Source organism: Lutjanus erythropterus, chromosome 15, assembly GCF_056507025.1.
Source record: "Lutjanus erythropterus isolate fLutEry1 chromosome 15, fLutEry1.hap2, whole genome shotgun sequence".
In the NCBI taxonomy this organism is placed as follows: Eukaryota; Metazoa; Chordata; class Actinopteri; order Lutjaniformes; family Lutjanidae; genus Lutjanus; species Lutjanus erythropterus.
Window position 1 is genome coordinate 8,917,536 of NC_139331.1, and position 17,785 is coordinate 8,935,320.

General features: G+C 41.4%; 1 protein-coding gene across 2 annotated transcripts in view; it reads right to left on the reverse strand.

Moving 5' to 3' along the window:
* Nucleotides 1-17,785, reverse strand: part of disp1 (dispatched homolog 1 (Drosophila)) — a 112,425-nt gene that overhangs the window by 23,534 nt on the left and 71,106 nt on the right. For both annotated transcript variants that reach the window (XM_084737701.1, XM_084737702.1), the window contains one exon: nucleotides 9,985-10,696. In XM_084737701.1, coding sequence (XP_084593827.1) covers nucleotides 9,985-10,655 — 671 coding nt within the window. In that variant the 5' untranslated portion in view covers nucleotides 10,656-10,696. The remainder of the gene's footprint in view (nucleotides 1-9,984; nucleotides 10,697-17,785) is intronic.

Sequence of the window (17,785 nt, forward strand, 5' to 3'; positions counted from 1 at the left end):
TGGAGCTTCCAGTGTTTCATTTTTGTGCGTAGAGCCTGACAGTGTCATGTTTATGACTGATAACTGATATTGTTGATACTGCCCACTAATTACAACTCAGCTCAGTAAAACATCTATTTAACTAGTCTATAAAATACACCCACATGGATCAAAGAAAATAAAGCCGTGCAAACCCAGCCACAGTGTGGACACATGTAGGAGTTTATCCCCTTCAAAGTGTTATGATAATCTCAACCAGCCAGCAGCAGCAAGCCATCTTTATCCAGCTGAGGCCTGGCTAGCTGCTCACTCAGCTTATGAGAAGTTATGACAACGTCGTGTTCACACATCAGGCTTTGATCCGGCTTTACGGGACAGCGTGGGCCTTTGATCTGGGATGGCTATCTTTACGGGCTTTGCTTCATACGCAGGAACTATACGGTGAGACTGAGGGGGGTACAGAGAGAAATGAAAATGGATACGAGGAAGAAGGGAACAAGAGTATGGTGAAGAAGAGGAGAGCAGAGCAGCAGGGAGAAAGTGCTTTAACCTGTCTGTCTATCTGAAAGACACAAAGGCCAAAAAGTGTTACTGCTTCACCCAGTCATTCTTCCTCCCTCAGTTTTCTGTTCATCTCTCTTGACCTGCCTCAGGTTACACTCGCAGCAGGCCAGAACATTTAGCAGTTCCACAAAGAACATCTTTACAGAAAGTTGTCTGCTTCACCTCACATCACAACCAACAACAGCCAGCCCATTTCCTCCCATTACACAAAGCCTCAAGCTTAAATGGTGCCGTATGGAGTTTTAGACTCCTAGTAGCACTATGGAGCATTTTTATTTTTCACAAGAGAGTCCTTGAAGTGTAGCAACATGTCAGTAAAGACAGGGGAGAAGAGAACTGCAAGCTAACATGATAGCTTGTATTCAACAAAATTTAAAACAACTGATCTCATTTCTAGCTGACAACTGTGGAATTTCACAGCTAAAATGACTCACATCAGCTACCAGTAAGTGCTTGAGTCGACCGAGAAATCTGACGGTCACCCAACGAGACCAGCTGGACCACGATTACAAAAGAGAGCTGGAATAAGAGCTAAGATAACCTGGCTTAGACCTGAGACAGTGAGCCAGAGAGATGCGTCATCATCCAGTCTGATTCTGCATCAGCCCTTCTGTTGGTCCTGTGTACAGGACACAGTGATATCTAACAAGTTTGGATGGATATAGAGTTACTGCAGCTAGTAAGCTAGCTATACATGTTAGCCATACATGCTAACGTTCGTAGCTTAATTTACTGCAGGGGAAGACAGATTAATCCATTTCCCACAATTGTGCCCGTGTTTTACGATTTGAAAGACTACCAAAAAAAAGACGCCACTGTCCATGTGGAGAAATGCAAAGTTTAACAGGCCTGCAGCACTCCAGATATGGTTGCTAAACTATGATTGGATAGTTGCTGTTTGGAGGTGGGGCTTAGCCAAGGGTCAATTATGTTGTCCTCCCGGGTGTCTTGCCTTTCTTCAGCTCTCCTATAGCTGCTATTTGCAATTAGAGGTGTGACAATTCTCCAAATCCACAACTTGCCATTCAATTTTAAGGTCAAGATTCGCATAAAGTTTCAATTTACAAATTTTTTTTTTCCACTGAAGGCTCTGTCATTAATAGACTATTGAGTCTTGAACTGTAAAGATCAACAGATCATTGGTTTTATGACCTGACAACTGCCATTTTCTTTTTCAAATACTTCTTCAAAAAGTGTTATAACAGTGGGGAAACTACACCGTGTTGTGTTGTCTATTCTTCAGACACATGCTGCACACCGCAAGTGGGTGGGGCCTGAGAGAAAAAAAAATACAGGGAGAAATGTCCATTCTGGCTTTGAACTATTGAAAGTTTCATTTTGATTGATTTTTAATTTAATATTTAAATTGTGACATCCCTACGTGCAACACTTGCTACTGTTCACCAGGAACCGTGGTTCGCTAACATCAACAAATGACCCATCACAACACAATCACGTTCAGTCTCGGGTATGTCACATTAATGTTTTGGCCAATGTCTGGGGTGGTCCCTGGCGCCTACCGAGTGAGTGTCAGATTTGGATAGATATTGGCAAACCACTCAAACAGGTTTTTCCATATGTCTGTTAAAATGCTTAGACAGCATTGGAGGACAGAGAGTGAGTGATCTGTTGGTGTTTAATACATGAGCCTGAGCCCATGATACTGCAATATAAAATCGGTTTAGTGAAGCTTGCTCTCATAATGGCTCTTTTGCCTTGGTACCACAGACCACAGTCTACTTTCACTGTCCCACAGAATTCAAATTATGAACTGAGCTGATGTTACACAATAACAGCGCTTGCGTAAAAAACTCGAGATAAAATCCAAGCTGTCTCTCCAGACCAGACTTAAATCATGGAGTGGAAGGAGGGAAATGAACAGTATTAAAATCACTAACCAGTGCATGACTTGTTAAAATCACTCAACTTTAGTAAACAAGGTAAAGCGCATATAGGAATCGATCATACTAGTCCTAAAAACACCAGCAAAGTCACGCATGTATATCTTGGTTTTGTGTTGAAAACGTCAGCATACATACACACACACACACACACACACACACACACACACACACACACACACACACACACACACACACACACACACACGTATCCTGGTCTAACCTCATAGCTGCATGTGTTCTCCCCACAGTACAGTGAGGATTAGACATGCAGGATGTTAGTAAATCTCACCCATCCATCACGGAGCCTTCACACGAGCCCCAGGAGCCACAAAATATACACATACATACGAACACACTTTTTTTGGGGGATGTAAACTTCTCATTTCATTTTAACAACTTGTAATGTGAGCTATTAACTGAATCTGTTCTCTGTATAAAAAAAAGCTAGAAACAACAGAGAAAAGGAAGCCTGCAGGCTTTTAAAAGACCCAGATTGCTAGTTTCTCTCTTTGCAAATTAACTGTGAAGGTAAAGAGGCCCTGAGGGTCACTTATCATCGCTGTTTTACAAGCAGCAGAGGTGTCTCTCTTCGAGACGTAACCCCTCTCCTCCCCCAAATCCTCGTCTCGACTCCTTAGTATCTTATTTTTATCAAAAGAAAAATAACGGCTCTTTTCTTTTATTCCTTTTTCTTGCAGTCTCTTTGATCTTTCAGCAGTCACAGACATACCGTAGCTTATTCTATTGCTGCGCTCATAATTTGCTCTGAAGGACTAAATGCCTACAACGTGAGTGTAAAAGTATTTTTTGGTGTCAGAGCAGGTGATGAACGGTTTCCCCCCTGAGGGAAGAAAAGCTCTTTTTGACCTGCTTCTGTTGGTCCTGTGTAGAGGTATGCATGAGGTGAAAACACTGTTCAACACAGCAAACTTTCACTGCCTGAGGGGCTGCAAGACAGACGTGTAGGTGTGTGTATGTACTGCATTTCTCCAAGATACTTAGATTCAGTGGAAAAAATGTACTAGCTTCACACTTCATATCAAATAATTGTGTTTGTCTGTTCATCTGCTTGCTCCACATCACCACAAGTGTCCTCAATGATCTTTGACAGATGATTATTGACGTTTTTCTCTCTCTGTGTCCCATTTAGTCTCAATGTCATCTTTAAAAAAAAAAACACTTAATTTCTCATGCAGTTCCTTTTCTACAAACAACTTTAATGTTAAAACTCAGCAGAAAAACACAAATTGCTGCACTTGAATAAAAAAAAATACAATAATTCTGAGGGATTATTGTAAAATAGTTTGATTTGCACTGAAGAGAGGTGAAACAGTCTCACCATAATGGCCATTTCCCCTTTGTTTTAGGAAAGTAAAACCTTTAAGACTTGGTGTTACAAATTGTTATGCCTCTGTCCTGATTAGATTTGACTGAGAACCCTGGGACACACAATGGTAGTGAATTATTGATCACAAAATAGCCACACCCTAAAGCGTTCCCTGCTTTATAGATTGTTTTCCTTTAAATGGGACCATAATTTACAAAATGAACATCATGCTGTACAGAAGAATTGAAACTACAGAATGAGACCATAAACTCATTAGGAAACTCTATATTGAGGTAATAAATCAAGAGAGAAGCAGGGTAATTTTCTCATAAGATTAGATACAATGGGAATTCTTTTTGCAACCAGAGGCCCATATCCACTATGCACAGAGGCCAGCAAAAAGGTCCTCGGCTCAAATCCCGGTTCAGGCGGAGCCTTTTTTTTGGTTTCCCCACCATCAAAAACATATATGCTGGTTCAATTCACCAGTAAGTACTAAGGCTGGGTTAAAATAATTGATACATCAATCTTCCTTTTCCTGGTCTGATCTCTTAATGTCTTTTTTTCCATGGATGTGTGGTACAGTCTGCAGTTTGAACCCTGTTAGCCTAGCATGACCAGCCTTTGGCACGAGATCTCGTGGTGCAAGATTTCACTAATTTTAATGTCTTGGTCAGGACATGTTTAATAAAAAGCACGTGATTAAGCATTAGTTCTCTGAGAATCTATTTCATATCCAAGCAAAGGTGGTACTGTAACTGAAATAACATTACATTAAGTCATGAATCAAAACCTTGTGAATTGAAATGTTCTTGGAAATCTGAATGAAGTTTATGAAGTCTATGATGTAATGGCTGACCCATAACTTGCACAACAGGTATCCACTCAGGTCTGCAATGGAAATCTTATTCTGATGAGAAGCAACACAGAGCATCAAAAAGCACCAGCAGGTCCAGACAACCCAATGGCCTTGCAAACAGTTGTTAGTCCTGATAATGCGCAAAGCCTTGTCGAGCCGACACCCTGAAATACGGAGCACAGGGATCACTTTCAGACAAACCCTTGCTGGTTGAGGCTTGCAGCTGTCTGACAAGAGGGCAAGAGAAGGCAGGAGACAAAAAGAAGGAATAAAAGACCACTTCTGAAAACTGGTTTTGATCAAAACTGGGACTTGATTAAAGAAAAAAACAAAACAATACACTGCGCATGAAGCTGAGAACTGTGCTGACATTCATGGTCCTCCAAAAATGTTCAGACCTGTACTACTGATAAAAAAGTTGCTAAATTACATGTGGTGAACTCCTCCACACTTCAGAGTTGTCATGTTTTCATACAGTTTTTCCCATGTGTCATAGCAACCAAACCACCTGGCGCCTACAAATACTACAAAATTCAAACTTGCTCAAGATAATAAAAGCTGACCTTTCCTGAGACAGCGTCGGAGGGAGTGAGAGACAGGAATTCTTGCTATCTGACAAGGCATGAATCTAAACCAAACTTGTGGTTGCCATAAACAACAAGAGCTGTTGCGAGAGGCATCTGTGAAGAGGGCAGGAACGTTTAGCTCCGGGAGAGCGGAGCGAGCTGGGGGGGAGGTTAAATCTGCGTTGTGACCCCGGATGGTTGGGCGTCGGTGAGCGGTTTGGTGGCTGTTGCAGGGTCATCGGTGTAGGTGGAAACAGGTTAGCCGAACCTCAGGTGCCCTGAAGCTACAACATAATCAGTTTTATGCTCATTCTCACCTGACAGACTTCTCATTCTGGACTGTATCTGCCACGAGTGTGCACTTAAAGCCAAAGTAAAGCCTTGAAACTGTAGCTACAGACTAAGTGTGCACAGATTAACACTTGTGGACTGCATGCTCGGGGCTTTACTCAACAGCGGTGATATTTTGTCTTCAAAGAAGCCAACAACTTCAAGCACAGAGACAGAAAACACTACAGCTGGGATGATACACACACTCTCAAGATTCGTTACTATCATGATACTTGGGTCCCAATTCGTTATGTATTGCCATGCTTACGTTTTACAGTTCTACAAGTATTGCGATTTAATATTACGATTTATTGTCATTTGTGTTTGTTTTTTAACATTTGTTTCCACAGAGCATAAGAAATATATGCCTCTAAACTATGAGCACACATGGTGTTTTATGTTAAGCATGTGATGTAAAACAGATCTGTTGGTTAAGCACTAGTTAGTTATACAAAGAAAAAAAAATCATATGGAGATGTGTTTATCTCCTGCTGTTTTTACATGTGCTACATAAGCACACATACTCAAGTGTGAAACAGAAAAGCACAAACGCTACAATCCAGTCTAACACATGTTCAATGGTACAACTTCTCGAAGAAGCAGCCAGAGCGGTCCAGCATTTCCCCTGCGCTTTGGCTTAAAGGCTTTCACCTGAAGCCTTTAAACCTGCTGCTGGCACACACTGAGCTGACCTGGGCCAAACAGCTGACATCCCAAGGACACACAGTTTCCATCCGATCTTAAATAATACACATAAAATGGCTGCGAGAGATAATCTTACAGCGGAGACACAGACATGTTCTTAATACTTTTAACAGACCCAGAGAAGAAAAAAGACAGAGATAACGGTGGATGTCTGAATCTGTTTATTTTTTTTTCTAAACTCCACACAAACTGCTGAGTTGTCTCTCGCCTTTTTCCAAAGATTTGGTTGATTTCAAACACGGATAAAGAACCCAAAAGCTTTTGATCTTTCTCAAAATAGAAACATTAGGAAACAAAGTACAGGCTAATCTCGGTAAATGGATTAATGTTTTGTGAAGCCGAGAACGGGGGCATAAAAATCCCCTGTTGTGAAACGCGCATAAAAAAGGTCTCCCCGAAGAGCTAATGTTTCAAGTGATCAGTGTGTGAGTGTGTGTGTGAGACGTAAGTGTGCTGTGATCACAGATGTAATCCCCTCGGCTAATCTGGCAGATCACAGCCCCGAGGCAGATCAAACTGATATCTGACACCATCTTGTCTGACGCCGTACCCTCAAATTATCAAGGGTATTAGGAATATGGAGTATCCTGGTTTATGTCTCTGTGTGTGTATGTGTGTGTGTGTGTGTGTGTGTGTGTGTGTGTGCATGTATGTTATATTTCACTACCAAACTCCAGCAGCCCCCAGTACAGGGTTGGAGGACAGCAGGAGAAGGGAGACAAGGTCTGAAGGTTTTTGTTAACGTCTGGGTTCAGGGCAAAACTATACATCTGAGACAGGTATATCGTTTCCTACGTCTAATCTCGCCATCTGACACACACACACACACACACACACACACACACACACACACACACACACACACACACACACATCACTGTACAGGAAAGGAAAAGGGGGGAGCTGGGGATGCAGTCTTGGAGCAAACCCCGGCCCTGTAATTCAAACCTGTCATCGCCGAACAAGAGGGACCTGTTTGGTAAATAAGAGAGTGGTTCAACATTAGAGACGTATGCGTCCCACGCCACATCTGCTCTCCATTCTGATGTGGAATGAGAGACGGAGGAGGGAGGGGACAGAGAGAGACATGAAGAAAGAAAGAGAGTGTTAATAGAGTGAGAGAAATACTGAGAGCAGCAGAGAGCAGGGAGGGGAGAAAAATGCATCTAAATGCCTGCAACACAATCCTGTTCGGCCTCTCTCTGCCCACCCAGGATTTAGTCTGCGCACACCGCGCTTGGTTGTGCGTCCCTGCTGTGGCTGCACAAACCTCATCTTTCAGTGCCACCCACAACGCCCCTCGTTCCAGTGAAAATGATGAGGGGAGATCCAGCTTCATTGCAGTGAGGAAAATTCCACGTCGGGAAGTACGAACATATAAAGTCTCATGCAAATCAGATTCTCCACAACGAGCTGCCGCCGCAAAAGGAGGCTGACATGAGTAAATAATTACTCCTGCAAAGTTTTCACCTCCTGTCTGCCCCTTCTCTGTGGCGATGGTAAATATAGGATTATGCAAATGATCATGCGAGGAATTAAATGGTTCCAGTTTCAAATGCGGTGCGAGGCCTGTGGTTTTTAACCAGCTCGCTATATATGGATCACATGAGGAGAGCGAAAGGAGTTTGCCAACAAATGAGTTCAATGCTAACATTCTGCTACGACTGGAGAAGGCATGGTCGCCATGTGTGTATATATACCACTGTGCTTGCATGCATGTTTCTTTTAATCTGAAGAAAAACTTGCATTTCCTCTCGTCATCTCAAGGATAAACTTTGTTTTGGCTGTTTGTATCCCAAAAGCCAGCAGGGTCTGGCAAACAAGCCATATCAAATTGTAAAAATCACTACAGAAAGCAGAACACGAATAAGGGCAAATGTTACCATGAACTGACTTTTAAACACCAGCGTCCTCTCACAACTAATATATATTGGACATTATGAGACATTATGAGACATCCTGGCAAATCAAAAAGAGACAAGTAGCAGCTCTCAAGAGATGTCAACCCAAGAGCTCAAACACACAATACAAAATACAGCTGGACTTAGGAATGTAACAACCACCTTTGCAATGGTTATAACTATAAACCAGACCAAAAATGACAATGACTTAAAGTTAAACTACTCAGTTCATCACTAGGCATTGTGGGAAAGGCAGGTCAAGAACAAACCCTTGTCTTGATCCACTCCTGCTTGCCCTGTTAAACTTACATTGCTCATACAAAGACTTTCTATAGCCATTTCAAATTAAAAGCCCTCAAGTGTTTCAGTAGACAAAACACTTAACTTCTTAACAAGGCTTTTTTTTGTGCTGTGATGTAGTTTCCTGTTGGAAAGGTTTGTCTGACAACATGGTAAAGGTGTGAAAATATTCTAAATACAGTGTACAATATAACTAATATTGATTTCTTTAGGTGGCTAAAACATGTTTTGCTGCTGCTTCTCCAAAATGTGAGTGTGTCGACTGCCATCTACTGCAGGTAATACACTGACTATGAAGTATTTCATACAACCCCACCTTAAAAAGAAAATCCTAACTGTAACTTTAATGGCTACTTTGTGTCATTTCAAAAATAAAGTGATGGTTCAATTATTTTTAAAGGCTTTCATAGAAACATGCTTATAGTCTTCAAAGTGAGGAACCAAAAAAATACTCTAATGTATATAAACAGAAAATCTTGTACCCCGTTGGGATTATTATCAACAAATCATAGTCAACACCTAGCCCTGGTGTGGGCAGTATTTTGAAGTACTTTTTACTTTTGTTGGTGCATCTTTTCCTATTACAAAACACCTTCTCAAAGATGTATGTCTCACAGTCAAGTTGCTGTTTGCATTCATGTCTGTTCACACTCATAATGTATGTACTGAGGACTTCAAAGGAATTAAATGTCAAAATGGAAGTTATCACTATGTTTTATGAGATTTGGAAATAAAATGTCACCATTTTATCCTACTAGATGTTTGACCTTTGACCAACAAAACTAATGGGTTCATCCATAAGTCCAAATGGATGTTTATACCAATTTAAAAGAACTCAAGGCGTTCTTGAGAACGGCACGGTCATGAGGCCACGGTAACCATGAACTTTGACCACCAAATTCTAATCAAAAAAAGTCACACCAAATTTGAAGAAATTCCTTCCAGGCGTTCCTCAGATATTGTGTTCATGAGAATGCGACAAAGTTCATCAAGCAAAATCAGGGTTAATTATTGAGTTACATCAGTCAGTGACGGTGCCAAATTATAACTTGGTGTCATTCTTCCAACATAGCTGGGTAACTATTTGGAAAAAAAAAACTGTTGGTGAAAAAAACTTCCTGCATGTTCCCAAACAGCCGTAACAAACTCCTACTGCATTCCATGCCTAACATGATCCCTAAACATGGATGTGACATGTTATCAAGCAGGGGGTTATGGGGGCCTGGAGGGCTATGAGAGACCCTCTGTTGCCCAGACTGGGAATATGTTTGGAGTCTACAGATGCATATTCATCTACACACATACAAGCAAAACCATAGTCAGGAAACAGATTTGTACGCTTAGTGCAGACAAATATCCTCTGTATAGAACTTAAATACTTGCAAAGAAACCAAAAAATATTTACGAACCTGCACTAAAACAAAAATGGTTTCTTGGACTCTCATTCACCTGATTTTGTTGAACATTTCAGATCAGGGAAATACCAGAATGCTAACCCAAACCCAACAACCAAACAAGACATACAAATACATCCCTCCCTCCCCCGTACCTGATTCCAGGGGTCTGGCTCTGGAGGTGCTCCTGCCAGCGCTGGTGATGGTGGTGATGGAGACAGAGAGGGGAGGACGGGTGAGGAGGATGGGGGTGAGAGTACGTGCAGGCAGAAAGGCAGCACGGGCAGGATGCTGCGGTCCCAGGGTGGGGGACGGGGACGGGGCCGGGCCCTGGGCCCGTGCCTGGATTCTGGAAGAGCGGGCACTCCGGCTGTCCGCAGGGGCAGCACAGGGTGGAGTGGAAGTGACAGTGCTGGCAGCAGAGCGGCGGCGGGGGCTGGAGGGGAGGGGAGGAGGAGGACGGGCAGAGGGTGGCGGGGAGATGGCGTTTGGCCAGCCTCTGGGAGTCTATGGAGGAAGAGGCGGTGGCAGAGAGGTTCCTAAGGGAGCCATTCTGTTTGACCACGCCGCCATTTTGGCTCGGCCTGTTTGTTCTCTGGTGCGATCTCTGCTGCTTCTGCTGAACTTTACACACCGCATCCTTCACTATGATGTCTTCGTCTCCATCCGCCGTGGGGCCGTCACTGCTAGAGGCGGCTGTGAGAGGGTCCTGGCCATTGCTGACTGGTGTGCTGGTGTTTGAGGGGGCGTTTCCGTTGGCACTGAGAGGATGGTGCCCTCCGTTGCTGAGGGCCAGAGGGTCGCCGCCTGCATCGCTCAGGGCCATGGTCCTCTCCCAGCGGGCCTGGCAAGGATACTGTCACTCCTCTGAGGGTCAAGAAGACAGGAAAAAAAACGTTAAGGCTTTGTCTAAGAGCACTATATAGGACGTAAGCAGAAATTTCTTCAAATTCCTTTTTCAGCAGTACATTTACAGCAGTTCATTTTATCTTTTGACACAATGATTTTTACTTTCAAATTCCATCAGTAATTCACAGACCGACGTTTTCACATGTTGCACACTTGTTAAATTTCTTGATTTCTAAAGGACTGGAATCTGAAGGCAGAGCTCTGTGTGTAAGAGCTGTCCAACTTATGTATGTTCGTAACTAATATGATATAATCTCCCCAGCTTTGATATAAAAAGAGGAGTTGAACATTTTGAAAAATATTTCAGTATGAATCTCCTGCCTGTCCACTAAATATGAAGCTACAGAAGACAGTTTGTCTTTGCATAGAGACTGGAGGCAGGGGGAACTGCTAGCTTGGCTCCATCCAAAGGTGAAACAATCCTCTCTCTTGTTTGTTTAATCCATATAAAACCAAAGTGTAAAAACGACAAGTTGTGGTTTATTGGTGGAGTTATGAGCTGGATTATAACTTGGCCGTTAGCGCCGACTTTCTGGAGTCCTGTCGTCACAGAGACTCGCTGCTCCTTGGCAAGAAATAGCCCAGCCCCTCCAAATTGTCTTTTTTGCACTTTGGGTTTTGTACAGATTAAGCAAACAAAACATGAAGTGGTAAGAGGATTTTATTTACCTGTGCACAGATTTTGGCTAGCTGTTTCCACGTTCCACGTCCATAGGGTTAAGTACTGGCAAGAATCTGGTGATATGATACATATTGCGATACTGTAAGTTAGGTGATATATTACTATTACTAAATCTAATTTTAGGAAAACTGTTTAAGCATAAAGAGCACACCAGCATATGTGTACAATCTGAGTTAAAAGTTACTTTTTTATGCAGTCAGAATAGTGGAAATAGATAACTACAATGTTATCTTATAGTCTGGGGTTTAAACAAAACACAGAATGAACCACTGCCACAAATTTTTGCATGCAGCAAGATACCACGGTTGTGTTTTTGAGAATCAATACAGTACCACAAGACATAATATCATGACCCTCAAGTGTATCGGTATTTTCTTAACATTCCTAATAAGCATATTTCCAAAACTGTCACAATATTTCTATAAACACATTTTTGTAAATTGAATAATACATGATCTGTTTTTACAGCTCTGTATCCATTAGTTGTCAGGAATAACTGCTGGTTTGAAACATGAGCCTTCATCCTGCCATCGGACACAGTTCCTCCATACTGACTAAAAAAAATCTTGAATCAAAGGATCGAAATTAATGTTTCTCAAAATTTCAAAGAAAAGTACGTGGCAAGCAAGCAGAGAAAAACAGAGATAAAGAAAGTGGAAAGTATGTGAATGTTTTCAAATGGCCGCTGGTCACACTCCCACAGAGAGCTCAGTGAGACAGAGGGACTGACGGGGGACTGACTGGCGGCTGAGATGATGACTGGACTACATCCAGGTAAAATGTTGGTAAGATGCCTGTGTGATCTGTTGATCTGGTAAGTGAAATAAAAACAACAGATTAAATCTAATTCAGCAGGGAACGGTGTGTTTTCTAGACTGGACAGCATCATGACTGTTGCGCAGGAGAGCTGTTTCCATTCGGGATGAGCGGCGCCAAGTGAGTGAGAAAAATCAGAGGGTTGAAAAACTGTTCCAGTATACATAAGTGCACAGTGCACTCAGCAAACAAAAAATATATAAAGTTGTTCAGCAAACTGAGGAAGCACGCTAATGACATTATAAATGCAAAAACATTTACACAGAAAGTCGCCTTCTTAACTTCTCGAAAATAGCATTTTCAACTACGATTTGTGGACACATAAATCAGAGTTTAATATTTGATGCTGCGGTGTCCACTTTGGAACTGAACTGACAGACTCATACTGAAAAGCCCGGTTTTCAAAGTCCAAAATACACAGTTGTTAAACCAAGTCAGAGATTCATCAACAAAAGTCAGATTTTCTCTTTGTCACTGTGTCCAACGTGAAGAACAGAGGGACTTTTATCAACATACAGCTTAGAGATGGCCCAGTTAGTTGAACAGTCACTTAAACATTAGTCACAACCAGAAATACAAGTTGGTTATACAAATTATTAGTATTTCTTTCATATTATGTAAACCAGCAAGATGGAAAGGTGTCATAAACCTTTGGCAGGATTTTGATTCAGTTTCTGATGTAGACGTTGAGTTGTTTTGTAGGATAATGTACAATGTTCATAAAGCATGGTACAAATGGCTCTTCAGACAGTGTTTTTCTTTTTACTTTTTCTTACTAGGCTAGTCAATAGGGATGGGAATTGAGAACCAGATCCAAATTGTCCGATCCATCACAAACATATGTCTGCAAGCTTAGCAATTCCTTTCATTGAAGCTGAAATGCTTTTCTGACAGTTGGGCACTGCAAAACAATTCTGTCAAACTCGTGCGTCCATGCTGCTGGAAACTTTCAACAAAAAGGAGTCATGGCAGAAGGAAAGAAAGAGCCCAAACTGTGGCATCATTTCATGAAGAAAGATGATAATATTGCATGTCATGTCTGTTCAGAAAAAAGTACAGGTGGAAACAGCAGCAGTTTGCTGAAACATCTTTCTATAGAACCTGGGCTTGAATTCTAGGACTTCCATGTATTTGATAACCCAACCGAGCAGCATATCAATTACTGAGGGTAAGTATCCTCTGTTATAATAACATTAGCACCAAGTAGGTATTCAATGCATTTCAAATGATGACAGACAGGCTACAGTAGCTCTGAGACGACAGCCAGCTTGAGTCGCCCATAGAGCTGGGGATCCCTCAAATATTCTTGATACCTGTACTGATAGCTTGGATTTGATGCTGGTCCCTGAGCAATGCTTTTCCAATACATATTCCACTTTATCAAAAAGAAAATTGTATTGCATATTACGGTGAAATTACTCACTTTAAAGAAAGAAGCTGTTCAAGGCCTTGGAAGGAAAAAAGCAAAACCATGATCCCGGTCTCTGGTAATAACATACAGTTCTTCCTGCATGCCTCTACAACATGTAAGGATAGAAAGCCAATCACCAGCATTTATTCCATGGTTATCAAACTTTTGCATTAAATGACAAGGCATTTTTCGATACTCTGTAGTACTGAAGCAATGTCATTAGTGCCATAAAAGTATTGAAGTTCGATACACAACCCTAATCACACATCAACAGTTGCATTGATGCTGAAACCTGTAGTCGATCAACTTTTTTCACACCATAAACTGATCAGAAAACAGTAAGGGAACTGATCAGTTCCCATCACTACTAGTCAAATAGTGTAAGTTTAAACTTCCATTTAATTCATCATTAGTGCAAATGAAGGCATATTTGACCACTTGTCTATTCAGCTTTTCATACTACATTTTAACCTGTAAGGTCAGACTAAAAGTTTTACAAATAAGAGGTCAGGTAAATGATTAAAGCGTAGATGAAAACCAACGCTGCTGATCTGCAGAAAAAATGCCAAGGGTGTCTTGCTAAACTAAGAAAAACAAAACAGATGCCTGCCCAGTTAAGATAGATAGGGATGAGCCTTTTATTGATGATTAACTGATTCCCCACTGAAATATTTGGCAAACTGAACTAACTTTCTGTCATCTCACTGGAGTCACAACAGTCACATCGAATAGGGGCCGTTTGAGATCAATATGATTTATGGAGCATGAATAAGACCCGACATAAATCTCCAGTGTTTGTATAGATTACAAAGCAAGAGACACTCCTGCATCAGGAGGCTGAAAGACGAGGTTCCAACAAAGTGAGAAAAAACAGAAGGTTCACGTTATGCTACAGTTTCAGCCCCCATATACGCTCCGGCTTAAATTACAAAACACTCACAGGAGACCGCAACGAGAAAATGTGATTCTGTGGGATATTTTAGCCAAGCGGGGGGGAGAGAGAGGAGAGAGAAGAAAAAGTGCGACTGTGGCTTTGTGCCTTGATATGCTTGACGCACTTCAAACGCGGCTGAGTTGTGTTTCACAGGTAATGTGGGGTCGAGGCGGCTGTGTTGCTGGAACGGAGCCCAAACTACAGTACGAAGAAAGCTGGCAGGAGCCAGGATGAAATTATCATACTGTAAGGCTAGTGTGTGTGTGTGTGTGTGTGTGTGTGTGTCTGTTACAGAGAGAGAGAGAGGCAGGAACAAGGGTGTGTTTCTTTTAGACATCTAGCTGAAAGTTGTGTAGCTTTTAACGCAAAAAAAACGTATCTGAAAGGCAAAATAATGCATTCCCAAAATTCAGCACCAGAAATCATGACCCAGTTACTGAAGATAATTTACAGGCCTTGTTGTGAGGAGTTTTATGTAGGAACTACTTTCTTTCTACTCAGAAGAAAGTAGTTCCTACATGAAAGTGCTCACAACAAGGTCTGTGAATTATCTTGAATAACCAGGTCATGATTTCTGGAAAGAGAAATTGCAGCTGAATCATTAGAAAATGAATTAGTAATAATCTTGACCATAAATGTAAAGTTTTGAGCAAAGATGGCAGAGATTATCACAACTGTGAATAATTTCTAGTTCAGTTCTGGTCGTGGGCCTTTGCTAAATGATGATACCTTTTTTTTTTCTCCTCATGTTTCATGCCTTACACCATCAATAACAGCTAAAATGCCCCAGAAAAAGAGTTTTAATGCCGAAAAAAAGCACGGCAGCTCAAGTTTTGAAGAAATTGCTGTTGAAAAGTTGCTTACATAATGCATGCAACAACATTTTGCAGCCAGTCAAGAATGATGTGGGGGAACAAGAGCACACAGTTCTGTTTGTCTCTATGAACAGATCACCATCTCTGCTCTGAGCAGGACAATCAAGAACTCTGTACTTAAATCTGCCAAAGGCCAAATACCTGCTCTGACATCACCGACTGACATGTGGCCAGAGGTTCATCACACCTCAGAGGAGAGCAGAGCAGCAGGTCTTTGTATCTCTGAGCATGTGCCTCAGGGTGGAGAGTGACTGATTAACAGCCTGGCTCAAAATTTGCTCTTTGACATTTTTACAATTATAAAAAATCTATAATAATATGTTCATTCATATTTTCATTTATATTTTGCTTTAATAATCTTAAAGTTAACAAATAAATGTAGCCTAAAAGTAGAGTAAAAAGCTATTTTTATAACTGATGAATCGGTTTGAGTAATTTTTAAAGAAGAAAGTCTAATTTCTCTGATTTCAGCTTCTTAAATGTCATTTTTTTTCTGTACTCCTCTATGACAGTTAACTGAATATGTGTGGGTTGTGAGTAAAACAAAACATCTGAGAATGTCATCTTTAGCTTTAGGAAACACTAACTGATTATTATGGTTCCACTTACTGATTATATGGCTTAATTAAAGTAAAATAACTTAAAGTTAAAATAACTATACAATAATGTTTAAGGTAAGTGTAGAGCATCGCCGCTGCAACAACTGGTGTCTAACAAACTAAATATGTCAAACTTTTTCTGCTTCCCCTTTGAAGCACTTTTAAATCTCAGATCTTCGTGTTTGCATCAGCATGTATTGTGAATAACGCTTAACCTCTTGATGCATGAAGAAGGAGCCAAGACTTTGCTATCTGTGATGGCATCGAGAGATAAAGCCTAAACTGGAGGCTCATGACGTGGGACGCCTTTCAGACGCTGCAGACCTAAACTGATTACTGTAGTGTTTTAATAATGCACCCATATGCCGTGAAATATGATCCCTTTGTACTGTCACAAAAGCCTCTTCACACTTTGATCTCATGTTTCTGATATATCAAATGGCCTGAAAATTAAAATTAATAAAAGTTTATTCTGATGTTCAGGCTGAATCATCTGGATTTCTTAAGTACACACCTTGAGTTTTACCTTAACTGTTTACATTACTCTTCTAAGAAACCTATGCACACACTCGGGTTTTCGTTTTAGCCAAACCATGACCCCAGAAAAAATATTTCACCACAAAATGGATGGCGTTTGAGCGCCAAGTGCTACATCACACTTGCCCCTGTTTTTCCCATCCGACACCAAGCGAAAGACACGCGGCGTATGTGACCAATGCGCTCTGTGACACCTCAACATGAATGAGTGGTGAAACATGAGCATGACAGCCCCGTTGGGTCAGGGGTGGCTGGGAGGACGGGGCTGAGAAAAAAAAAAAGGTGGGGGGTTGGGGGGTTGGGGGGAATAACTCCGGAGCTTGAAGAGCTCAGAATAGCAGAGTACTGAGGGAAACCCAGATGAAGTCATTAGTCTGGCTCCCACAGCTGTCAAGAGCCTGTAATGACTTCAAGAGGCGAGATGGAAACATCAAGTTTAACGGAGATCGAGTTTGAATTAAAAAAAAAAAAAAGGTTGAAAAATGTTGAAAAAAGTATGAAATTTTTTGAAAAAAGTATGAAAAATAATGAAAAGCTACAGAAAGTATGTAAAAAGTATGAAAAGTAAGTATAGAGAGAATGCAGTGCAACCAAGTGTGCTTTCTGCTGTTTGCATCTGAAGGAATTTAGCTTCAGCTTTGTGTGCACGCATGAGTGTGTGTGTGTGTGTGTGTGTGTGTGTGTGTGTGTGTGTGTGTGTGTGTGCCAGAGCGTTGACAGGCAGGTGAGACATCTAGGGCAGACTGTGTGGACACAAGCAGGGTCTTGTGTCTCTCTTCAAAATAAAAGCTGACAGCTGGACCGAGCCGCACCATGAACCAGTGGAACCAAGCTTAGAGCAAACTTCCGCTGTTCCGTCTATTTATGAAGGAAGATTAGCTGGTGTTCTTGATCAAAGAGACGCAGGAATAACTGAATTAAAGTACATTTGCATTTGTAGCGAGTGTAGCCTGGTAGTAATTAAGTGCAACAGAAAGGAAGAAGGTTATGCTAGCGACAGAGTAAGGGATGAAGGAGCAGTGTATTAAGTAGTGGAATTAGGATTTACCTCATCCTCTGATTTGTCTAAATTACAAATCCGAGGATAGTATTAGTATTACATCTGGATTGCTGCACTTTGATTACACAGAAATTAACTTTCTGAAAAACCTTTAGGAAGTGGGGAGGGTCAAGGATACAGCATTTCAAATCCA